The sequence below is a fragment of the Ictidomys tridecemlineatus genome, chromosome 11, assembly GCF_052094955.1.
Source record: "Ictidomys tridecemlineatus isolate mIctTri1 chromosome 11, mIctTri1.hap1, whole genome shotgun sequence".
NCBI lineage: Eukaryota > Metazoa > Chordata > Mammalia > Rodentia > Sciuridae > Ictidomys > Ictidomys tridecemlineatus.
The window spans coordinates 18,942,442-18,963,848 of record NC_135487.1 but is presented as its reverse complement, the minus strand read 5'-3'; the positions used below and the strand labels follow the sequence as shown (position 1 = coordinate 18,963,848).

At 38.3% G+C, this 21,407-nt stretch overlaps 1 protein-coding gene and 1 non-coding gene across 2 annotated transcripts in view; one reads left to right on the top strand and one right to left on the bottom strand.

The window, feature by feature from the left end:
- The window catches only part of Stx12 (syntaxin 12), a 37,373-nt gene extending 23,354 nt beyond the window's left edge, over nt 1-14,019 (bottom strand). Inside the window, exons 1-2 of the mRNA XM_005317671.5 lie at nt 13,777-14,019; nt 215-284 (exon numbers count right to left, since the gene is read on the bottom strand). Coding sequence (XP_005317728.1) covers nt 215-284; nt 13,777-13,894 — 188 coding nt within the window. The 5' untranslated portion in view covers nt 13,895-14,019. The remainder of the gene's footprint in view (nt 1-214; nt 285-13,776) is intronic.
- A 6,117-nt stretch (nt 14,020-20,136) lies between these two features.
- On the top strand, nt 20,137-20,211 carry Trnaa-ugc (transfer RNA alanine (anticodon UGC)). The gene has a single exon. It is a non-coding gene; the product is annotated as a tRNA-Ala (tRNA).
- Nucleotides 20,212-21,407: the final 1,196 nt, after the last annotated feature.

Here is a 21,407-nt window from a genome sequence, read left to right as displayed (position 1 = left end):
GAAGAAAGTAAGTAGTTCAAGGCCTTTGAGAAGCAGTGGAAATCTGGATTCATTAATATACTTTGTTGCCCCTTTCTAAATCCAGCTATTACCTTCTGATCCATTGCTTCTCATTCTGACTTCACAGACCTGAAACCTAAGCTGCCACGCAGCAAGGATACTAATGTCCTCAAAGTGCCCTCACAAATCACAACCTTGTTAGGAAGCTACTCACAGATTTTCCTGTAGCTTGCTTGAGTCCTGCTTAGTTCCTAGTTGGCTCATCAAATTCTTTATCTGAGCAGCTGGGGAAAGGGAGGGAAAAAGATTTACTTAAAAGAAAAATACATTCATCATGAGCACCCTACTTCTCAGATCAAGGTTATGATCAAAACCTTACCATATACATTCCTCCAAAAACCAATTACCTTTTACCTATACAGTAAATATGTCACTAAGCAGTATGTGGTGGCTTTATTTATCATCCTCAAAAAAATAAGTAATTTTTCCAGATCTCCCATGACATTGATTAAAAATTTAATCACCTTTAGGAGTGAGGAGGAAGCTCAGTGATAGAGCAGGTGCTAAACATACCCAAAGCCCCTGCTTTGCATCCCTAGTACTAGGCAAACAAACAACAACAAAACCCCCACACAAAATCTTTGGAAGGGTCTTAATAACCAAATATCGATACCGAACAATAAAACATTAAATCCAACCAGGTACAGTGGTGCATACCTATAATCTCAGTTACTCCAGAGGCTGGGGCAGAGCAACCACAAATTCAAGCCCAGCCTGAGCAATTTAACTAACCCCTATATTAAAATTAAGGAGGGGAGGAAAGGGTGGGAGGGTAGGATGATTAGAGCTCAGTGGTAGAATAACCAACACTTGCCTAACATTTATGAGGCCCTGGGTTCAACTCCCAGTAGAGGGAAAAAAAATTAAAGCCACTAATATATACAAATTTTTCTATAGCCAACATTTTGGAAAGATGGTGTACACATTTCTTATTATTAATAGGTTACTAATGATTGAGCACTTCAATGTGTTTTGTATGCATTATCTTATTAATTTTCACAGATAGTCTGAAGTAGGTATACTTTCATTTTGTGGACAGGAAAATATATTTAGAGGGGTTAAGTATTTTATATAAGCATACATAATCAGTTGCAGGGCAAAACTTCAACCATAGGCATATGGAGTATTCTTTCAACTATACTATCTATGCCATGACATGGTCAATCATATGCTTTTGTTCAATCCTTTTTACTTTTTCCTAGATGTTCTGCTAAGATTTAGAATGGTCATGTTTGAATCCTGGACATCTAACCCATTATCCTAGACCAGGGAAGTAGAGGTCCAGGGAACTGACCATTTATAAATAAGAAGGAATACTCTTAATTCCAGTCTGCCTAAGAATGTGACCACCCCTGTCTATCACTGATCTCTGCAACAGGAATACAGTCCATGATTTCTTGTGTGTCTTGCTTTCCATTTTCTTTGTCTGATTGCTGAGGGTGGTGGAGGAAATTTATTTATTCAGAGAGGATGTTAGTTGTATGATTAGCTTTTTTTTAAATTTTGTTATTACTGGGGATTGAACCAGGGCCTTGCATGGTAGGCAAGTGCTGTACCATGAGTTATATCTTCAGACCCCCCACACATACACACACACCCACCAGTGCTTTTTTTTTTTAAATCTGAGATAGGGTGTCACTAAGTTGCCCATGCTGGACTCAAACTCATAATCCTTCTGCCTCAGCCTCCACAGAAGCTGGGACTACAGGGTGGGTAGTAGCATTTGCCTTTTGTTGTTGTTGTTGTTGTCATCCTGGGGATTGAACCTAGGGGCACTGCACCACTGATCCACATCCCTAGCCTTATTTTTTTTTTTTTTTTTTTTGAGACAGGATCTCACTAAGTTGCTTAGAACTTTGCTAAGTTGTTGAGGCTGGCTTTGAAGGTTCGGTCCTCCTGTCTCAGCCTCTCACTGTGCCCTGCTTGCCTTTTTGTCCTTTTAGATACATGACAGCAGAGTGCTACCTGCTTGTTAAGAGCATTCATTGTCTTCTATTACAAGTAGATGAAGAACAAAACAGATTAATCAAGTACTCTTTGCTCAGGAACATATTTATCTTTAAGTTTCAACAGAACTTCAAGAGATAACAAAATAGCTATAAAGCTCCTTTATGGGTGTTTCTCCTATCCTTTCTAGATTAATGTCAAAGTTTCGCTTGTGCAATACCAGACTGCTAAATAATAGGCTTAGAAGAAGAAAATGAGAAAATCAATGTATATTGTATAATCTCTGAAGGTTATAGGGATAAGGTATGTACAAATCTTCCATGTCCAAAAAGAAAAAATGCTTACTTACTAGAATTTTGAAGTTTAAGAATAATTGTTCCTTGGGGCTGGGGATGTGGCTCAAGCATTAATCGCTCGCCTGGCCTGCGCAGGGCACTGTGTTCGATCCTCAGCACCACATAAAAATAAAATAAAGATATTGTGTCCACCGAAAACTGAAAAACAAATATTAAAAAATTCTCTCTCTCTCTAAAAAAAATAATAATTGTTCCAAATTCACTTTATGTTAATGGTGCTCTTTTTTCTAATATTTATTTTTATTTTTAGTTTTCAGTGGACACAACATCTTTATTTTTAAGTGGTGCTGAGAATCGAACCTAGGGCCCCGCGCATGCCAGGCGAGCGCCTACCGCTTGAGCCACATCCCCAGCCCCAATGGTGCTCTTTAAAATACAAAATGTTGGGGTCATAGTTATAATCTTGTTCCTAATTAGCAAAGCAACAACAAAAACAAACAAACAAAAAAACTCCTAAAGTTTATTAAGTGCCAGTACCTTTACAATAGCACTGACATGTTAATCAGTCCATAAATCTGATAAGCAATGATTAAACAAAAATCTTTTAATTCTTTGCTGAGTGACCACACTCGTGAACAGAAATGGAATAATCCAGTTCTTAGTTGTATGTACAAGTTATTTCTCCCTAGCCAAAATTATTACATCATGGGTATTGCAAAGCAAAAATGTCCAGAGTAAAGAATATACAGGTTTGTAGCACTTCAGATAATGATTTTCTAATTTTGATACCATGTTTTCCTAGCAAAAGCATACTTTCAACTTAGTGAGACCCTGTCTCAAAATAAAAAATAGGGCTGGGGGTGTGGCTCCGTGGGTAAGTACCCCTGGGTTCAATCCCCTGTACAAAATATATATATATATATATATATATATATATCCAATTTCATAATGGATCATACAACTTATTTGATTAAAAAATTTGCCTTTTGACAAAACTTCCCTAACATATAACTGTTCTATTAAATGGAGTTACTTATAGATGTTCCATAGGAAAATGTAAGCACAATTCCAATTACTGCATTCTGCTAAGACAGCATGAAATATAAATAACCATTTTTCTTCATCATTTTCATGTAGATTTCTTCTTCCCTAAGTTTAATGGGAACAAGGATACCACATTAAAGCTATTAACTTGAAAGCCACAAAAATAATTTATTATTAGGCATTAGCATTTACTGACCATTTACTTTGTACCAGATACTGGGCTAGGTACTTGATAAGTATTATCTTATTTAACCCCAACAATGCTTTAAGTAAGCATCAGTATCCCAATGTTGCATTTGGATGGTCACAATGAGGCTCATGAGACTTACAGAACTCATTTGTTCATATACAGTAGGTACTCTACTCTGTATACACTTGCCTTCAAGAAACTTACATTCTCAAAAATAGGTAATAAATACACATCAGCTGGTGGTGAGTGCTACACAGAAATATAAACTCAGGTGAAGGCTGGAATAACAGAGGGAGGCAAAGAGTACTAGTTTATATATGGTGGTCAGAGAAACCTTTCTGATAAGGTAACACCTAGCAGAGATCTAAAGGAAATGTAGGATCATGCTACAGCTATCTGGGGGAAAAGCATTTCAGACAGAGTAATCAGTACAAAGTTCCCAATGCAAGAGAGCATGGTACAGGAATAACTAGAGCACCAGGGTGGCTAGAGCATAATGAGAAAGAGAGAGAAAGAAGTGCTCAAAGAGAAAGTGGGGAGTCAGATTTTATAGGACTTTGTTAACAATTATAAGGACTTGAAATTTTAATTAAATGGCAAGCAGTTGATAGGTTTTGAGCAGTGTCATAAAAACCAGAATTCAAACTCAAGGCTAATTCCAGTGGCTACATTCTTTGTGTCATACTATGTTCTTTCAAAGGGCTGACTCTTAAAGGAAACAGAATGTAGTCATACAAGGCAGGCTTGGACTTCTCAGTGTTCCATTTCACCCCACCCTTCTTATCTTATACCACCCTAACTTAATAGCTCTCTCCTCAACATCAGACAGGACGTCCTTGCTCTTACCTGTTGCCTTTCCCAACTCCCTCCTACCTAATGGCAATATTCCTCTGTACTCACCTGAGTCCAGCAGAGTGACAGGCACCTTGTACAATGTAAATAAAACAGGACGTCCTTGTTCTTACCTGTTGCCTTTCCCAACTCTCTCCCACCTAATGGGAATATTCCTCTGTACTCACCAGAGTCCAGCAGAGTGACAGGCACTCAGTACAATGTAAATAATTACTAAGTAATTGAGTTAGCCTCCCCACTTTGACATTTTAGCAATCTCTCCAAGGCAGAAGATGTGAATTAAGGTATATTAGGAATAAAAAGATCTGAAACCTAAGCCAGACTTACACATTAACTAAATGTACGGCACCAGGGAAGTCATTTCATTTTGCTGGGTTTCTTTTTTCATCAATTGTAGATTATATTCAGATTTAACTCACATTTATTAAATACTTAGTATCTGTGGGGAGGGGTATTTTCTCTCATGAAATCTTTACAATTATGTGAGGACTAAGTTTTCTCTAAATAGTCCCACACTATTCAATTCTAAATTCTATAATAAGGAAATAGCTTTGGCTAAGGATGTAGCCAAGAGGCAGGGTGCTTCCCTAGCTTGTATGAGGTCCTGGGTTCAATCCTCAATACTAAAAAGGGGAGGGGGGAGTTATGCGACTAAATTTTTTTTACCCTCCAAAAGCTTAGCTTTGAACATCCAACTGTGATTTTCTTAACTTTACAAATGCAAGGCAGAAGTGGGACTAGATCTACTTCAGAGGACGGATTGCATTCTACTCATCTTTATATACGCATACCCCCACCCTCCAGAAAATGGTGGAATACATGGTGAAACAAAAAGGTGATCCAACAAAAATAGTGAAGGCAAGAGTTCTCTCCTTATTAATTATCTTTAAAAAGTAGAGCACTCCTGGGGCTGGGGTTGTGGCTCAGCAGTAGAGCGTTTACCTAGTATGTGTGAGGCACTGGGTCCGATCCTGAGCACCACATAAAACTAAATAAATAAAATAAAGTTAAAAAAAAATAGTAGAGCACTCCTTCGTTTTATTTTTTTTTAAAGAGAGAGGGAGAATTTTAATATTTATTTCTTTTAGTTATCTGCGGACACAACATCTTTGTTTGTATGTGGTGCTAAGGATCGAAGCCGGGCCACACGCATGCCAGGAGAGCGCGCTACCACTCGAGCCACATCCCCAGCCCTAGAGCACTCCTTTGAAACCTTAAAGGTATATCAAAATATCAAGTTATTAATCATCTATCAAAATATTAAATACCCTAGAGAGCTATGAGAATTTTATATAATATGGGGAAATAATCAGCTGTTTTCTGTGTATTCTTAACAGAGAACATTTTTCATCTAGACTTTTCTGATTACGTTTGTTCAGAAGACCTGATTTTGTTAGGTGGGGGTTTGGCGAAGTACATTTGGAGACTTTATAGGGATCATCTGCTAGCTAAGCACCAGAATTAATCTAAGGTTTCATTAACTATTTCTACTTTCCTGAATATTTTCAAATGTTTTCCAAAAAGTTTCCAGCAAGACGAGTACTAGATACCCTAAAACTCAAATCACAAGGACAATGGTGTCTTAGTTTATAGAAATCCAGAGAAAAACGTTTTGTATGCTACCCTCAGTAACCACTACTAATCAGGGATTTTTTTAAAAGTGACTCCTTGATCCATAAATATTACAACTAAGATCTACATCCTTCAATAAACTTAAAGCACAAAAAGAATAAAATGTTTACAAATAAATTCTTACTCAGTTGTACTTAAAACATTAAAAAAAAAAAAAAAAAAAAAGCAAGGGCTGGGGATATAGCTCAGTTGGTAGAGTACTTGCCTCACATGGCCTTGTGCATGCACAAGACCCTGAGTTTCACAATCCCCAGCACCACACACACACACACACACACACACAAAAAAAAAAAAAAAAAAAAGATACATTTTGGAATTATTTGGGGGAGTAAGGGCAGGTAACTGGAGATTAAAAGCAGGAGTGTTCTAACACTGAGATACATCTCCAGCCTTTTTATTTTTTATTTTGAAACAGGGGCTTACAAAGTTGCTAAGGGCTTACTTAAGTGGCTAAGGCTGTGATCCTTATGTCTCAGTCTCCTGAGTCACTGGGATTACAGGTGTATACCACCGTGCCTGGCCTTTTTTGGAAATATTTTTTATCAAAATGAGTTCAATCTAAAATATTTTTCTGGACAACCCTATTAATGAGAAAATTCCTTTTCTGAGCATTTTAGTCAATGAAAAAAAGTTTAAATTTATATATTTAGATCAACATATTTTAACATGTTGGATGAAATTGGGTATCTCCAATGAACTGCAACATAATCCTAGAAAACCAGATGACTAGGCCAAATGTAAAGGCAAGTCCTTTAGTTTTATGTAAGCAATTTTGTTATTTTTAAAACTAGGCCTCAATTTCTCCTATCACTGACCTCTCACTTTTAAAGTTATGTCCTCAATAAAACATTCAAGAGGATAAAGCAAATCAATTTATTGTACATTACAGCTAATGTCAACACTAATCTAAATTGAATACTCCTTATGTGCTTTTTAGCAGATATCAGCAGAATCTGAATCTCCAAATGAACCTTAATCCAAATCAAAGTCTACTCATATTGAAAGCAACTACCATTACAAAATTTCTCTTCATTCAATAAAATCTAATGCTGTACAGTATATTAAAAACAGAAAAACAGGGCTGGGGTTGTAGCTCAGTGGTAGAGTGCTCACCTCGCATGTGGAGGGCATTGGGTTCAATTTTTAGCACCACATAAAAATAAAATAAAGGTACTGTGTCCATTTACAATTAAAAAAATTTAAAAACAAACAAAGGAACAAAAAAACCAACCTCAGCTGGGTATGGTGGTACACACATGTAATCTTAGCTACCCAGGAGGCTGAGGCAGGAGGATCACAATTTTGAGACCACCCTAGACAACTTAGAAAGACCCTGTCCCAAAAAAGTAAAAAAAGTGCCTTTGGATTCAATCCCTAAAACTGGGGGGTTGGGGGATCAATGGGGGAAAAAAATATTACTTACACTAAAACAAAAAACAAAACATTACTTATATACCAAATGAGAAAATGATAGCCAATAGCCCATTGGGTGATTATGACAATGAAGGCATCTCAGTGTTTTACTCTGAAAATTTGGCTAACATTCTATTTCTATATAGCCACAATAAAAATTACCTAACTTCTGAAAAAGAACCACTGTACTACAATAGTAAAGCTCTAAACTAAGTTGAAAATATCAAAGATAAAATCTTCCATTTCACATACCAGTGACAGAATATGCAGTGGTTAAGAGCACAGGCTCCGAATTAAGACTGCCTATGTTTGATTCCTGGTTCCACCACTTCCTAGCTGAGTGATCTTGAGCAAAAGGGAACTCACCTCTGTGTCTGTTTCCTCACCTAAGAAATGAGAATAACAAGAGAACCTTCACATGGTTGTTGTGAGGATGAAATGAGATAATATGAGGCTAAGTATAGAACAATGTCTGGCATATAAAAGCTCAATCAAGGATAGCTATTATTATCAAACTCAAGACCAAAAAAAATGTACTCAGCAATGATAAAATCAATTAAGTACACACTGAGCACAAACTACTGATCCATTGCTGTGTCAGGCACTAGAGCTAAAGAGAAATGTATAATGCATGATCTAACTCACAAAACTAATAGTGATTGCTCCAGTTGCAGAAACAAGGTCAAAAATTGAAGAAGACAGGGGCTGAGGTTGTGGCTCAGTGGTAGAGCGCTTGCCTAGCATGCGTGAGGCACTGGGTTCGATCCTCAATACCACATAAAAATAAAATAAATGTACTGTGTTCACCTACAACTAAAAAATAATTGTTAAAAAAATGAAGAAGACAGAATATAAGTAAATGCTAAACTATAAAAGAAAACTGCTTGCAGATTCACAGAAAAAAGAAACTAAATTGGTAGTTAACATTTCTTAAGCACTTACTACTTAGTGGCACTGTTTTTTGTGTTTTTTTTTAATCTTTATTTTATGTGGTGCTGAGGATCGAACCCAGGGCCTCATATGTGTGAGGCAAGTACTCTCCCACTGAGCTAAAACCCCAGCCCATAGTCACTGTTTATTTTTTTTGTTTTGTTTTGTTTTGTTTTAAAGAGAGAGTGAGAGAGGGAGGGAGAGAGAATTTTTTTTTAATGTTTATTTTTTAGTTATCCGCGGACACAACATCTTTGTTTGTATGTGGTGCTGAGGATTGAACCTGGGCCGAACGCATGCCAGGCGCTCGCACTGTTTTAATGCTTTACATAATTCTCTCATTTAGTCCTCAAAACCTGTATAAAGTAGGTATTATTAGCTCCAGTTTATAGATGAGAAACCTGAATAAAAGAAGTGATTCAACGTGTTTATACAGCTAGTAAGAAGCATATGAGCAACTCAAGTCCAAGGCAGTATGACCCTGGGCTAACTACTATAGTGGGGAGGGGGGACTCAAAAAAAAATAGTATAGGGCTGGGGTTATAGCTCAACGGTAGAGCACTCGCCTGGCATGGGGGAGGCTCTGGGTTCAATCCTCAGCACCACATAAAAATAAGTAAATAAAATAAAGGCATTGTGTCCAACTACAACTAAAAAATAAATACTTTAAAAAAATTAACAGGGGCTGGGGATGTGGCTCAAGCGGTAGCATGCTTGCCTGGCATTCGTGTGGCCCGGGTTTGATCCTCAGCACCACATACAAACAAAGATGTTGTGTCCGCCAAATACTAAAAAGTAAATATTAAAAAAATTCTCTCTCTCTCTCCCTCTCTTTAAAAAAAAAATTAACAGTATAAAGAAAGAGGGGCTCATTTACAGATATGCCAATGATCTTTCTGACCTCACTTTATCTTTGAAAAGCAAAGGAAGGCTTAGTTATAAGGAGCAGGATTTAAGTACAACTCAAAGGATTTATATCATTAAATGGTCAGCAACACAGGGAGAACAAAGATATTAAAGAAAGGAGGAATGAAATGAGCAAAAACTGGGAGAAAAAAATTAAGGGGCTGTGGCTCAGAGTAGAGTGCTCGCCTAGCGCAAGCTTGGAGCTGGGTTCAATCCTCAGCACTGCATAAAATAAATAAATGAATAAAATAAAGACATTGTGACCAACTACAACTAAAAATATATTTTTTTAAAAATTCAGGATGTTAAGAAAAATAGACTGCTTGTAGCATAGAGTGAAGAGGAGTAGAAAATATGGCTGATTTGGGTTGAGACCACAGAGAATGAAAACAAGATGAATGTCAAGATCTAAGAAGTAGATAACAGAGATCCACCAAGGTTCTTTAGGAAGTGAGGAAGTACCATGAAGAGAAGATTTTAGACATACTGAAAATAGCATCATCAGAATGAATCAGAACGGGCTGAGACTACAATCAGACACACCAAATATGCTTCTGGAGTACAAATGTTGACAATATGAAGACTTAAGAAGGCCATGAAATAAAAAGGGAGAAATCATATAAAAATAACTTTGAAAGAACCTACAGAATTTCATGAACATTTAAAAGTTCAACTATTTATCAGTAAACAAAATAGAACAATAAATTAGAAATGCTGTCTGATTTCAGATTTAACTTTGAGGCTACTGGGGGTTTTTCCCCCCTCATATCTGCCTTAGCAACACCTGCCCTTCATTCCACAATTAGCAGTCAAGTATTCTTCCTCTGTACCCCACACATACTGATAACAACTGTTTGTACCAGGCAGCCAACCTTAGCTGTACCTGTAACAACCCACGCGGTAGGCTGCCCTATGTCAGGACGATGCGCTCAACAATTCCAAACTCACACAAGTGGTTGAACAGTTTGGAAAAAACAGCTATTCTCTCACATTTTCAATGGGTACGGGTCCTTGCAGGGCTGATGGGTATGTGTCTGCATACTTACATTTTTCATGAATTATGCTGGCCATGTCTGGGAGGTTTGGAAGATAGGCACCAGCCTTTCTGGGCATACCCAATGTCATCCAACCAATTTAAATTCCCAGTCCCTCACCAAATAATCCCAAGGGAAGAATTTCAACTCAAACTGCCTAGGGTACTTGGGATTTGATAGGTAACACACAGTACAAGGGAAAAGAGGCAGGAAGAGTTCAGAAATAGTAGAAAAACCTCATTAATTCAAATCAATTGAATATAAGTTTTAAGCTTCAAGACCCTATGATATGATCCCTGGCTACCTCTCTGGCCGATTTCCTATTTCACTCTCTTCTCTATCTGTAGTCCAGCCATACTAGCTTCCTTGCTGTTCTTTGAACATACCGAAGCCTTTACCCTTGTCGTCCACCTGGAACGCCTTTCCCTACTACTCACAAAGCTCCTTTCCTCATTTCATTGGGATATCTACTAACTAATGTACCATCTCCTGAGAGAGGCCTTCCTTGACCAACTTACCTAAAATAGCATACCCATCCTTCCTCTCCCTTCATTCTCTATTCTACCCTGCTTTATTTTTCTTCATAGCACTTACTATTACTTGATACGATTTATATGTGTAAGAGTATATATGTGTGTGTGTACATATATCTACACACATGATATCAGGGCAGTGAATTTATCACTTGTTCATTGCTCTATCCCCAAAATATAGCAGGGGTTTAGAGAAGATTTGTTGCTTCCACTACTCAGGAGACTTAAGGAAGAGGGTCACAAATTTTAGGCCAGCCTGAGCAACTTAGTGAGACCCTGTCTGAAGATGTAGCTCAGTGGAAGAGATATATATATATATAAAATACTAAATATAGTTAAAATATATTATATGTTGTATATTGAATGAGTGAATATCATATACTGGGAATGTAATAAGTACTAGAAATATAAAGTTGAATAGGTCATGTCCCTGATTCAAAAGAGAGAACAATCTAGCAGAGGAGAGGGGCATATCACAAGAAAATACAGCACCCCAACTTCAAGTATTCCCCTGCAGAGTGTCCTCTGGAGAACTGAAAAGCAAGTCACTTGTATACTTAAAGTGATAACTGCTATAGAACTGTAATACTCTTTAGAAATTATAAAAAGGTATATTGTTAGCGGGGCTCATGCCTGTGATCCCAGCATCTCAGGAGGCTGAGGCAGGAGGATCACAAGTTCCAGGCCAGGCTCAGCAACTTAGGGAAGCCCTGAGGAAACCTTGCGTCAATTTAAAAAATTAAGTATGGGGAAGTAGCTCAGTGGTTAAAAAAAAAAAAAAAAAAAACCTTGATTTGATTCAACTCCCAATAACAACAACAACAAAAAAAAGGTAAACTGCTAGTCACCGGAGACTGACTTGGTTTCAAATTAAGGTAATGTCTTAATTTGAATTTCAACTAAATCTGAATTGTTAGTTGTGAAATTATTTAACCCTCTCAATTTGTTTCCTAATCCATAATACCGAAATAATGTTGGTAACTGTTTCACAGAATTGTTATAAAATTAAGTAAGATACTACCCCAAAAGCACCTTTCATATTGCCTAGCAAATAGAACGTACTTAAAAGCTATTTAATATTATCAATGGTTGATCAATAATCCCCTGAGCCCATAGCCAAATCAAAGCTAAATCTTACCCATTTTATAACCAAGGAAACCTCTCCTATCTTTTCCTTCCTTTTCATTTTCATTGTCCCTAATTGATATCCCTGATTTCAGTCTCTCTCACTTCCAATTCAGTTTACACATTCCTAAAGAATTATATCCAAGTCCCTAATGTCCTTTTTGTTTGTGTCCCAACTTACCTTTCCAATCTACTTTCCACTTCTTTCTGGAGTTCATCACTCTAGCCAAATTACTCTGCTTTTGTATATATACCTTATGCTTTCCTACTGCCATGTCTGTTCATGTTATTGATTCCTGAAATATTATTCTTCTCTTTACCTTCAAAGGTTTAAATTCTTTCTACCATTGTCCCAGACCTGGTTCAAAAGGTCTCTCTCTCTCTCTCTCCCCTGAATACCTACATGTTATTGTTATTTAAAACCTTTCTATAGCATCCTTATTTTGATTGTTAATGTTCTCAACAGATTCCCATAGCTTGATACTCAAAAACTACAGAATATTACACAAATAGACATTAAAAAAAAGATTTAGTCCAACAAAAAAATTTCAGCCTTAAACCAGAATTTTCTGAGCTTCCTTCACAAAAAGAAATTGGAACACAAAGTACTATACCTTCTAACCAGCAGTCATTTTTAAGTTTCTGGACTTAACAGGCCACACATTCTTTCCATTTCCAAATCATCCAGTTCAATCCCTTCCCATTAGAAACTTTCCACCTCTCAAATTCTACAACATACATGTAAATCTAAAATCAAAGTCGTAGATCATTCTTTAAAATATAGAAAATAATTGTAATTGAGGTCCAACTAGTTCTATTAACAGAGTACAGCCAAGATCAAAAAGCACAATAATAAACAAGGTTGATGATCATCAATCTTTCCAAGTAAAGTTTCTGTGGCAGACCTCCTCTTTTTAAAGCTCTGAGATAATTTTCAAACACAAGAAACAGCCTATATATGACTCTTAGGCTACAGTCTCACTCAAGATCTTAATGGTGAGGAGAGTATTTTTAAATAAGCGATGACATTCTTAATTCCATCAACAACCAAACCATTTCTTACTTGCTGTGTGGTTGTGGCTAAGTCCCTGAGCTTCTGTGTGTATCAAATTTATTCAAAAGAGTAGATCTGCAGGGTTACTCTTTTCATCTGTTTGAAACCCAAATACACAAATTCTTTATGACAAAAAACAAAATAAATAAATTGAAAGAAATGTTTCCAGTGAATTCTCTTTATTAAAAAGAAGTCACCCACCACCCAACTACCAGTCATTGTGACTGACTTCCAAATTCCTTACAGGAAAGACTGTATATTGTCACTCAAACACATGCACTCTCCACTTCCCTTAATTGAAAGTTGCTGATTTCCGAGGAGCCAGTGGCTCATCCTAAAGCTTCAATCAGTAAACAATCCCTGATTAAAACAGGCCAAAGAGGAAAGCGAGGTGGGCGGGGGGAGGGGATGACAGGAAAAACTTGGCTGACCACTGCGCCAAGTCAAGGCACTCATTGCCCTCGCGGTGACACACACCCCACTTCCCAACCTCAGGCTGTTAGGTCTGTTGTGTTGATTCCAACACTGAGAGGATAGAACTCCTGAAAAGAAACTATAGAGCTTCATCTTGGGCTAGGGATCCTCGGGGGACCCGGGCCAGATAGACGCCGGGATGACAGTCCGCCGCCCCCAGAGGGGAAGCTCGAGACCATCTCAGATGTGGCCTTAGTCGTGGCCCCAGCCGGGCTACGCGTCGCGGCAACCTCACCCAGGCCTGTCCCCAGGACGCCCTCCGCCCCCAGCTGGGTCCCTGGCTCACTGGCTTGGCTGATCCGCTGGATGTTGCCGCTGCATGTCTGGATGATGCTGTTGAAGTCCCGGAGCTGGGGCCCCGAGGGCCCCGGGTTTCGGTACATGTCTAAGGGACCGTAGGACATGACGAGGAACTGAAACCAGCTCGCCTTGCACCGCGTTCCTACCGGAAGCAGCCACCAGAAGGTACCCGCAGTCTGAGAGAGAAACAGGGAAGAGAAAGGGCGGGGAAGGGGCTGAGGCTGCGTGCGCACTAGCCCCGCCCACACGCAGCGCGCACGCGTCCGCTCCGCCCCTCTTCGCAGTGCGCAAGCGCTGCTGGAACCAGCGCTAGAAGGTGGCATAGATGCTAGAGTGCTCTAGGCGTGGCGATGTGGGGCGGAACGATGACATCAGATAGTCGAGGCTTCGATTGGAGGAGCTTGTGTGGCGGTGTTATTTCTCGCCTGGGCGTAGTGACAGGAGGCATAAAATTGTACCAGATGATCTCAGCCCTTACATCCTATTCTGTTCTATTCTGAGAATTCAGGCCCAAATATGGGAGAATTAAACAACTTTGAGACAGATCCGTAACCAAACCGTAACCCGAAATTTTCCTCATTTTTCTTTCATCCTTTACGACTTTGGTAGTATTTGCAGAGCACTTTTATGGCTCTCAAACCACTTTCATTTCTCCTGTCCTTCCCTCTTCTAATCTAAACAATAAAATAATAATTATATTTGTTGAGCACGTACTGTGTGTGAAAACTCACTGCGATTCACTTGTTGATAAGCATTTTCATAGCAAGGGACAGTGTTCTGGACAATGTTCTGTATTTATCTTTAAAATAGATAATGGACAGTTGGTTTTTAAAATGTTGCCGTAAAGTAACTCCAAAAACTAAACATTATTTTCTTTTACAGGTGAAAAAATTAAAACACAGAGGTTAATCGCCTTATTGAAGTTTGACTCTAAAACCCAAACATTAAACTGACTTGTCATCTCATTACTTCCCTAAAACTCATTCCCTTATTTCCAAATCCATTCTTTATCTAAATTTCTTGCAAATAGCCTGTTCATCTGTATCCAAAGCAAGGATTTCTAGAAGAATTGGACTCCTAAAATTTAAAAATAATTCCCTTAATTTGAGTATAAAAGCACAATGTTTCCATAGAAGACTGCATTTTGTGAGCGTATGGTAAAAGGAAAAACACGGATAGGATTTTGCTTTGGGAGTATCCAGATGATGAGAAGTGAAGGGGAACTGGCGATTTCCTGTGTTCTCCACCCAACCGCACTGGAGCCTGCTTTGTAATCTCTGAAAAATGCATGGAGGAAGCAGCTTGCTTGTGTGGGAGGGGCCCAAAATGTGTGAATGAGCCCGTGTTCAGCCTTACAGCTTTTTTTCCTTGGAGTGCATTTTTTTTCCTCCACAGAGAGAGATAGATGACATTTGGGGCTCTTGTTCTGTTGTTAAAACCCTACTAATTCTATAGAGTCCATAGTTTTGGGGGTTTTTTGTTTTGTTTTGTTTTTTCAAATCCTATAGAAAATCATGTAAATTGTACTTTTTTTCCCTGTAAAATAATCTTGAGATTTTTTAAATTTACATATGACACTTCTTTTATGTGTGTGCTGGTGATTGAACTTAGGACCTCATGCATGCTAAGCAAGCACTATGCCACTGAGCTACAAGTGAAGTTCAGTAAAGGTATTTTTCTCCTAAGAATTGAAGATATAATTGTTGTTTTCTTTCTCCATATTAAAAAAAAAGGTGATTTCACATCTCTCATAGCAGTAAATCTGTGCTTTGCAAATGTGGATTTCAAAAAAATATTTATTAAATAAATACATTAATAATATGAATAATTTGACCATTTCTAGTAGGTACCAGATGGTGTGAACATATTTTGTATACATTATCAGAAGTTCCCAAGATAAAGTTCATCTGATAAAGACCACCTGTTGCCTGACAAAGTTAAGTTTATTAACTTACTGCTATAAACTGCACACTAGAGGAATCATGGGGGCATGTCACCAAACACAGGAAGAAGGAGAATTATTTTAGGATTTGGGGGAAAGAGGGACTGGAGGTAAAATTTTAAAGCAGAAGAATTTTTTTGTTTGTTGGTTTCGGTCTTTGCAATAATGGGGGTCAAACCTGGGGCCTTAGGCATTCTAGACAAGCACTATACCACTGAGCTACATCCCAAGGCCAGAAGCAGTGTTTTGGCAGCCTCAAAACACACCAGGCTATGTGTAAAAGGATTATCATCAGGCCTGAGCTAACAACAGAACTCAGGATCCTGTTTCCTTGGAAACTAAACATGAAGATAAATGTGGAACGTTGTATTTGAAAGCCTCTCATCTGAAGTTCTGAACCTGGGTTAGAAATTGAGTCTACTACCAGGCACAGTAGACCTGTAATCCCAGGGACTTGGGAGGCTGAGGCAGAAGGATCACAAGTTTGAAACAAGTCTCAGCAAATCTGAGAGATTCTAAGCTATTTAAAGAGAACCTGTCTCAAAATAAAAAATGGGGGGATGGGGATAGGGATGTATCTCAGTGGTTAAGCACCATTGGGTTCGATCCCCCGTACCAAAAAAAAAAAAAAAAAAAATTGAGGCTGCCTCTCTGCATCAAAGTAACCTCAGATTCTTCTAGTAAGACTAGAATATTCTGTTTTGTTTGTTTCTTTGGTTTTCGGTGTTTTTGTTTGTGTGTATATATGTGTGTGTGTGTGTATGTTTACCAAGGATTAAAACCAGGGGCTCTGAACCACCAGGCCACATCCCCAGCCCCTTTTTATTTTTTATTTTGAGACAAGGTCTTGCAGAGTTGCTTAGGGCTTAGCTAAATTGCTAAGGCTGGCTTTGAGCAATCCTCCTGCCTCAGCCTCCGGAGCCAATTCTATTATAGGCGTGCACTACTGCACTGACTCAGTATTCCGTTTTTACCAATATATCAAAGAGCAATTTTTTCTGAAAATCTAAACTTTTAGAGAATAAGATCCTTCAGCACTAAGTCCTTTTGTCAATTAACAAAAATAGCTTTCCAGGGTTGAGGCTGTAGCTCAGTGGTAAAGTGCTAGTCTCCCATTTGTGAGGCACTGGGTTCAATCCTCAGCCCCACATAAAAATAAAGATAATGTGTGTTCATCTACAACTAAATATTTTTTAAAAAATAGCCTTCCCACGTTTGCCCTCATCAAGGTGAGATTAGCTCCTTGGTACAGATAAGGAAACTAGAGATTATGGGTACTTGTCCAATGTCATACAGCTGTTAAGAGGCAGAGTCCAGCAGGCAAGGTGGCTCACACCTGTAATCCCAGAGGCATGGGAGTCTGAGACAGAAGGATCACAGGTTCAAAAGGATCCCAGCAACTGCTAGGTGCTAAGCAACTCAGTGAGACCCTGTCTCTAAATAAAATATAAAATAGGGCTGGGGATATGATTCAGTGATTGAGTGTCCCTGAGTTCAATCCCTGGTATGAGGGGAAAAAAAAAAAAGAGGCAGAATCCATATTCGTCTGTACCCTGTGGTCCTAAACTATATATTCAATAGATTTGCATACACATGTTCCAAAACCCAGGAATAGTTTATAGCAGCAGCTTTAGGACTAAGCAGTATTTATCAATTCTTAATTTTTATTAAATTATAGCTGATATGCAACAGAATGCAGATATGAAGTGTTTCGTTCAATGAATTTTGACACCTGTGTACACTCATGTTAAGTACCAGTCAAATTAAGATAGAGAACATTTTCATCACCACCCAGAAAATGTCTTCAATTGATGCTCCTTTCCAATCAATTATCCGCATCTCCAGATATTACTTTCTGATATTTTCTATCACTACCAATTAGTTTTGCCTATTCTTGGGTTTTGAATCTTCTGTAGTTTGTAGTGTTTGGCTTATTTCAATTAATAGAATGTTCTTAAGATTTATACATAATGTTAAATGTATCAAGTTTGGTGTTTTTTTATTGATGAGAAAAATTTCAGCATGTAAGTGTGCTACAGTTTAATTATCTATCCTTTTAATAATGGACATTTGGATTGCTTTCAGTTTGTGGCTATTATGAAAGAGTCCATAGAAACATTTATTTTTACTAAGTCCAAGCTGGAAACAACTAGAATATCCATCAACAGTAGGATGAATAAATTGTAGTATTATTGAGTATAAAAATAAATGCCCTAGTGCAGGTAAACAACCTGAGTGAACTTTCCCAAACAACATTTAGCTAAAGAAGGCAAAGTATAATCTGTCTCATTCCATTTTTTATTAATCTCAAAACTGGAAAAATGGAGCTGTTATTTAAAAACCAGAATAATACAGCCTGGCCTGGTAGCACACACCTGTAATTCCAACTACTTCAGAAGTAGAGGCAGGAGAACCACAAGTTCAAGGCCAACCTCTGAAGCTTAGCAAAAATCTGTCTCAAAACTTGGGAAAAAATAAAGAAGATAAATAAATAATAAGAAGGGCTGAGGATGTAGCTTAGTGGTAAAGCATCCTTGAGTTTAATCCCTAACACAAGGAAAAAGTCAGAAAAATACAGTTTTGAGGAAGAAGAGAGAGCGACTAGGAATGGGTACATAAAATGAACCTATAGGATATATCTTTTTTTAATATTTATTTTTTAGTTTTAGGTGAACACAATATCTTTATTTTACATTTATGTGGTTCTGAGGATTGAACCCTGTGCTTTATGCATGCTAGGTGAGCACTCTACCACTGAGCCACAATCCCAGCCCCTCTTTTTTTCTTTTTTTTGAGACTGTTTTCTTTGAGGGCTGGGGTTGTGATTCAGTGATGGAGCACTTGCCTAGCACATGTGAGGCACTGGGTTTGATTCTCAGCACCGCATATAAATAAATAAAATAAAGGTCCATCGACCACTAAAAAAAACTTTTTTTAAAAAAATGTTTTCTTTTTCTACCTTTATCTTGTTCATTTATTTATGTGGTACGAGGGAGCAAACCCAGTGTTTCACATGTGCTAGGCAAGTGCTCTACCACTGAGCTGCAGCCTCAGCCCAGGATAATATTTCTTTTTCAGGGTAGTGATTATACTGGTGTGCTTACTGGTGTGCTTATAAGACTGCATAGAAATTAGTACTTATTGTACAATGCTTATAGTATGCAAAAAGGTCCAGTCACTTGGGAAAGCAGGTTGACAGCCTCTTTTTAAGCTCAATATACATTTACCAGACAACCCAGCAATCCCACTCCTAGTTATTTACCCAGGAAGAATGAAAACATGTGTCTCCAAAAACCCTGTATGCAAATGTTGAAGGTAGGTTTACTCATAATAATGCAAAACTAGAAACAGATTGAGTGTCCGTCAGCTGCTGAATAAACAAGTTGTGGTACATTTGCATGGTGAAAACTATTCAACTATAAAAAGAAACTATTAAAACATGAAATAAATTACTGAGGCATGCAACAATATGAACTACAAGCATATACTAAGTGAATGAAGTAATACACAAAAGGCTACATACGGTATGATTCCATATATATGACATCCTGGGAAAGGAAAAGCTATAGGAATAGAAATTAGACTAACAGTTGCCAGGGACTGGAGTGAGAAGAAAATTGATTACCAAGGGGCACAAGGGAACAATTGGGGATGGCAGAATGTTCCATATTTTGATTGTGTTGATGATTATACAATCATCAAAAACTCAATTATCTGTTCCTAAAATGGATACATTTTATATCCCAGGTTTGGTTTGGTTTTGCGGTGCTTGGATTGAACCCAGGGCCTCAGCATGATTATGCAAATGCTCTACCACTAAGCCACATTCCCAACCCCAGTATGCCGGTTTATATTAATAAACTTAAAAAAAATAGCACTCTAGGAATCAGTACAATAAAGTGACATGCATAGATGGGTAATATGGAGTTGTAAAAGAGGCATAAAACTTGTGTTGTGTGAATGTTCTGGTGGCCTAAAAACAATCTTGGAATAAAATGACCTTGTAAAGCAAAAAAACAAATGAACACACGTTCATTCTAATTTATTCCTCTATCACCTCCCATCTCAAGAAACAGAAAATGTTGCTTCTATAGAAGTCATGGATAACAATAGTTTACAAAATCAAGTGCCTACTATGTGCCAAGCATTATCCTAAAAGCCTCTGCATGTGTTATTTAATCCTTAAAACAACCCTAAGAGTAAATGGGGACAGGATTTCAATGCTGAGCAATCTGATTTCAGGGCACACGCAATCTCACTTTTCAAGCATGGTTAATACTGCATTGCAGAGAGATTCCCATTCATTGTGAGCAGAGTAATCACTATTCCAGTAATTGCTACGGAACGTGAATTACTTTCCTCAAAAAGGTAATTTCATTGCTGCCTTCAAAATCCAGGTGTTCAGGCTGGATGTAGCTTAGTTGGTAGAGTGCTTGCCTTGCATGCACAAGGCCCTGGGTTCAATCCCCAGCACCACCAAAAAAAAAAAAAAAAATCAAAGGTCAATGTGGCAGCCCAGCCACAAAGATGCATATCAATGATTCTTGCCTCCTTGAATGAACACATCTAGGTGATCCTTTCCCACATTGAATAGTATTAGTAATTTTACCTCTAAAACCAATAAAATTTTTGCAGAAATGATAGGTGATGTCTGAAGATAGGACATAAAAGACATTACAGCTTGTGTCTTGCTTTCTTGGATCTGATTTTGTTCCAAAAGCTACTCCCTGGGATGCAGATTGTTTTTGATAAGAGGGTAACAATAGCTTCCATCCCACTACTACTTTGTTACCCTGACATCAAGAGAAAGGATCTTTGTGTCCTCTCCTTAAGTCTAGGTGGTCTTCTCACTGCTTCAACCAACAGAGTATGGTGGAAGTGAGGTTCTGTGATCCTTGAGGATTGGTCAGATGTAATGCAGCTTCAACTTTGTTCACTGGGACCCTTGTGCTTGGGCATGTACTTCTTGGCAACACCTAAGAGGTCTGATTACCTTGGTGGGAAAGGCTAAACTATATGGAGAGGTCACATAAGTGCTCTCTAGTCAGCACTAGACTTTCACTCATCCGAAGCACTAAACTTAGTTTCAAAAAGTAAACAAGCCTTCAGAGGAAATTCTAGCCCTGTTCATGTGTCCCTCAGCTTTTGTTTTTGGTGCCAGGGATTGAAGATAGGGGCATTTAACCACTGAGCAACATCCCCAGCCCTTTTTTTTTTTTTTTTTTTGAGGCAGGGTCTCACTAAATTGCTTAGGGCTTGTTAAGTTGCTGATGCTGTCTTTGAACTTGCCACCCTCCTGCCTCAGCCACTGGAATTATAGGCCTGCACCACTTGCCTGTGTCCCTCATTTTCTTAATCTTCCAAGCTCAGAACCCAATTTTGTGGAATAGATAAGATCCCACAGTGCCCTGACCAGTTTTTTTGACTAAACAGGGTTTGTAGGCATGTTAAGATTGTTGTTCGAAGTCATTATTGGGGATAATTTGTTCTGCCGTGATATTAACCAGCACAGTCTGTGACTCCTAACAGTTCTTGCCTTCCAAACAATGGTCTCTCCTCCAAGGCACTTGAGCGGGCCATCAGATGAAAATGCATAGACTACAGGTAACTTATGGTTGTCTTTGTTTTTAAATGGTGCTGGAGGTCAAATCCAGGGCTTTGTGCATGCTAGGTAA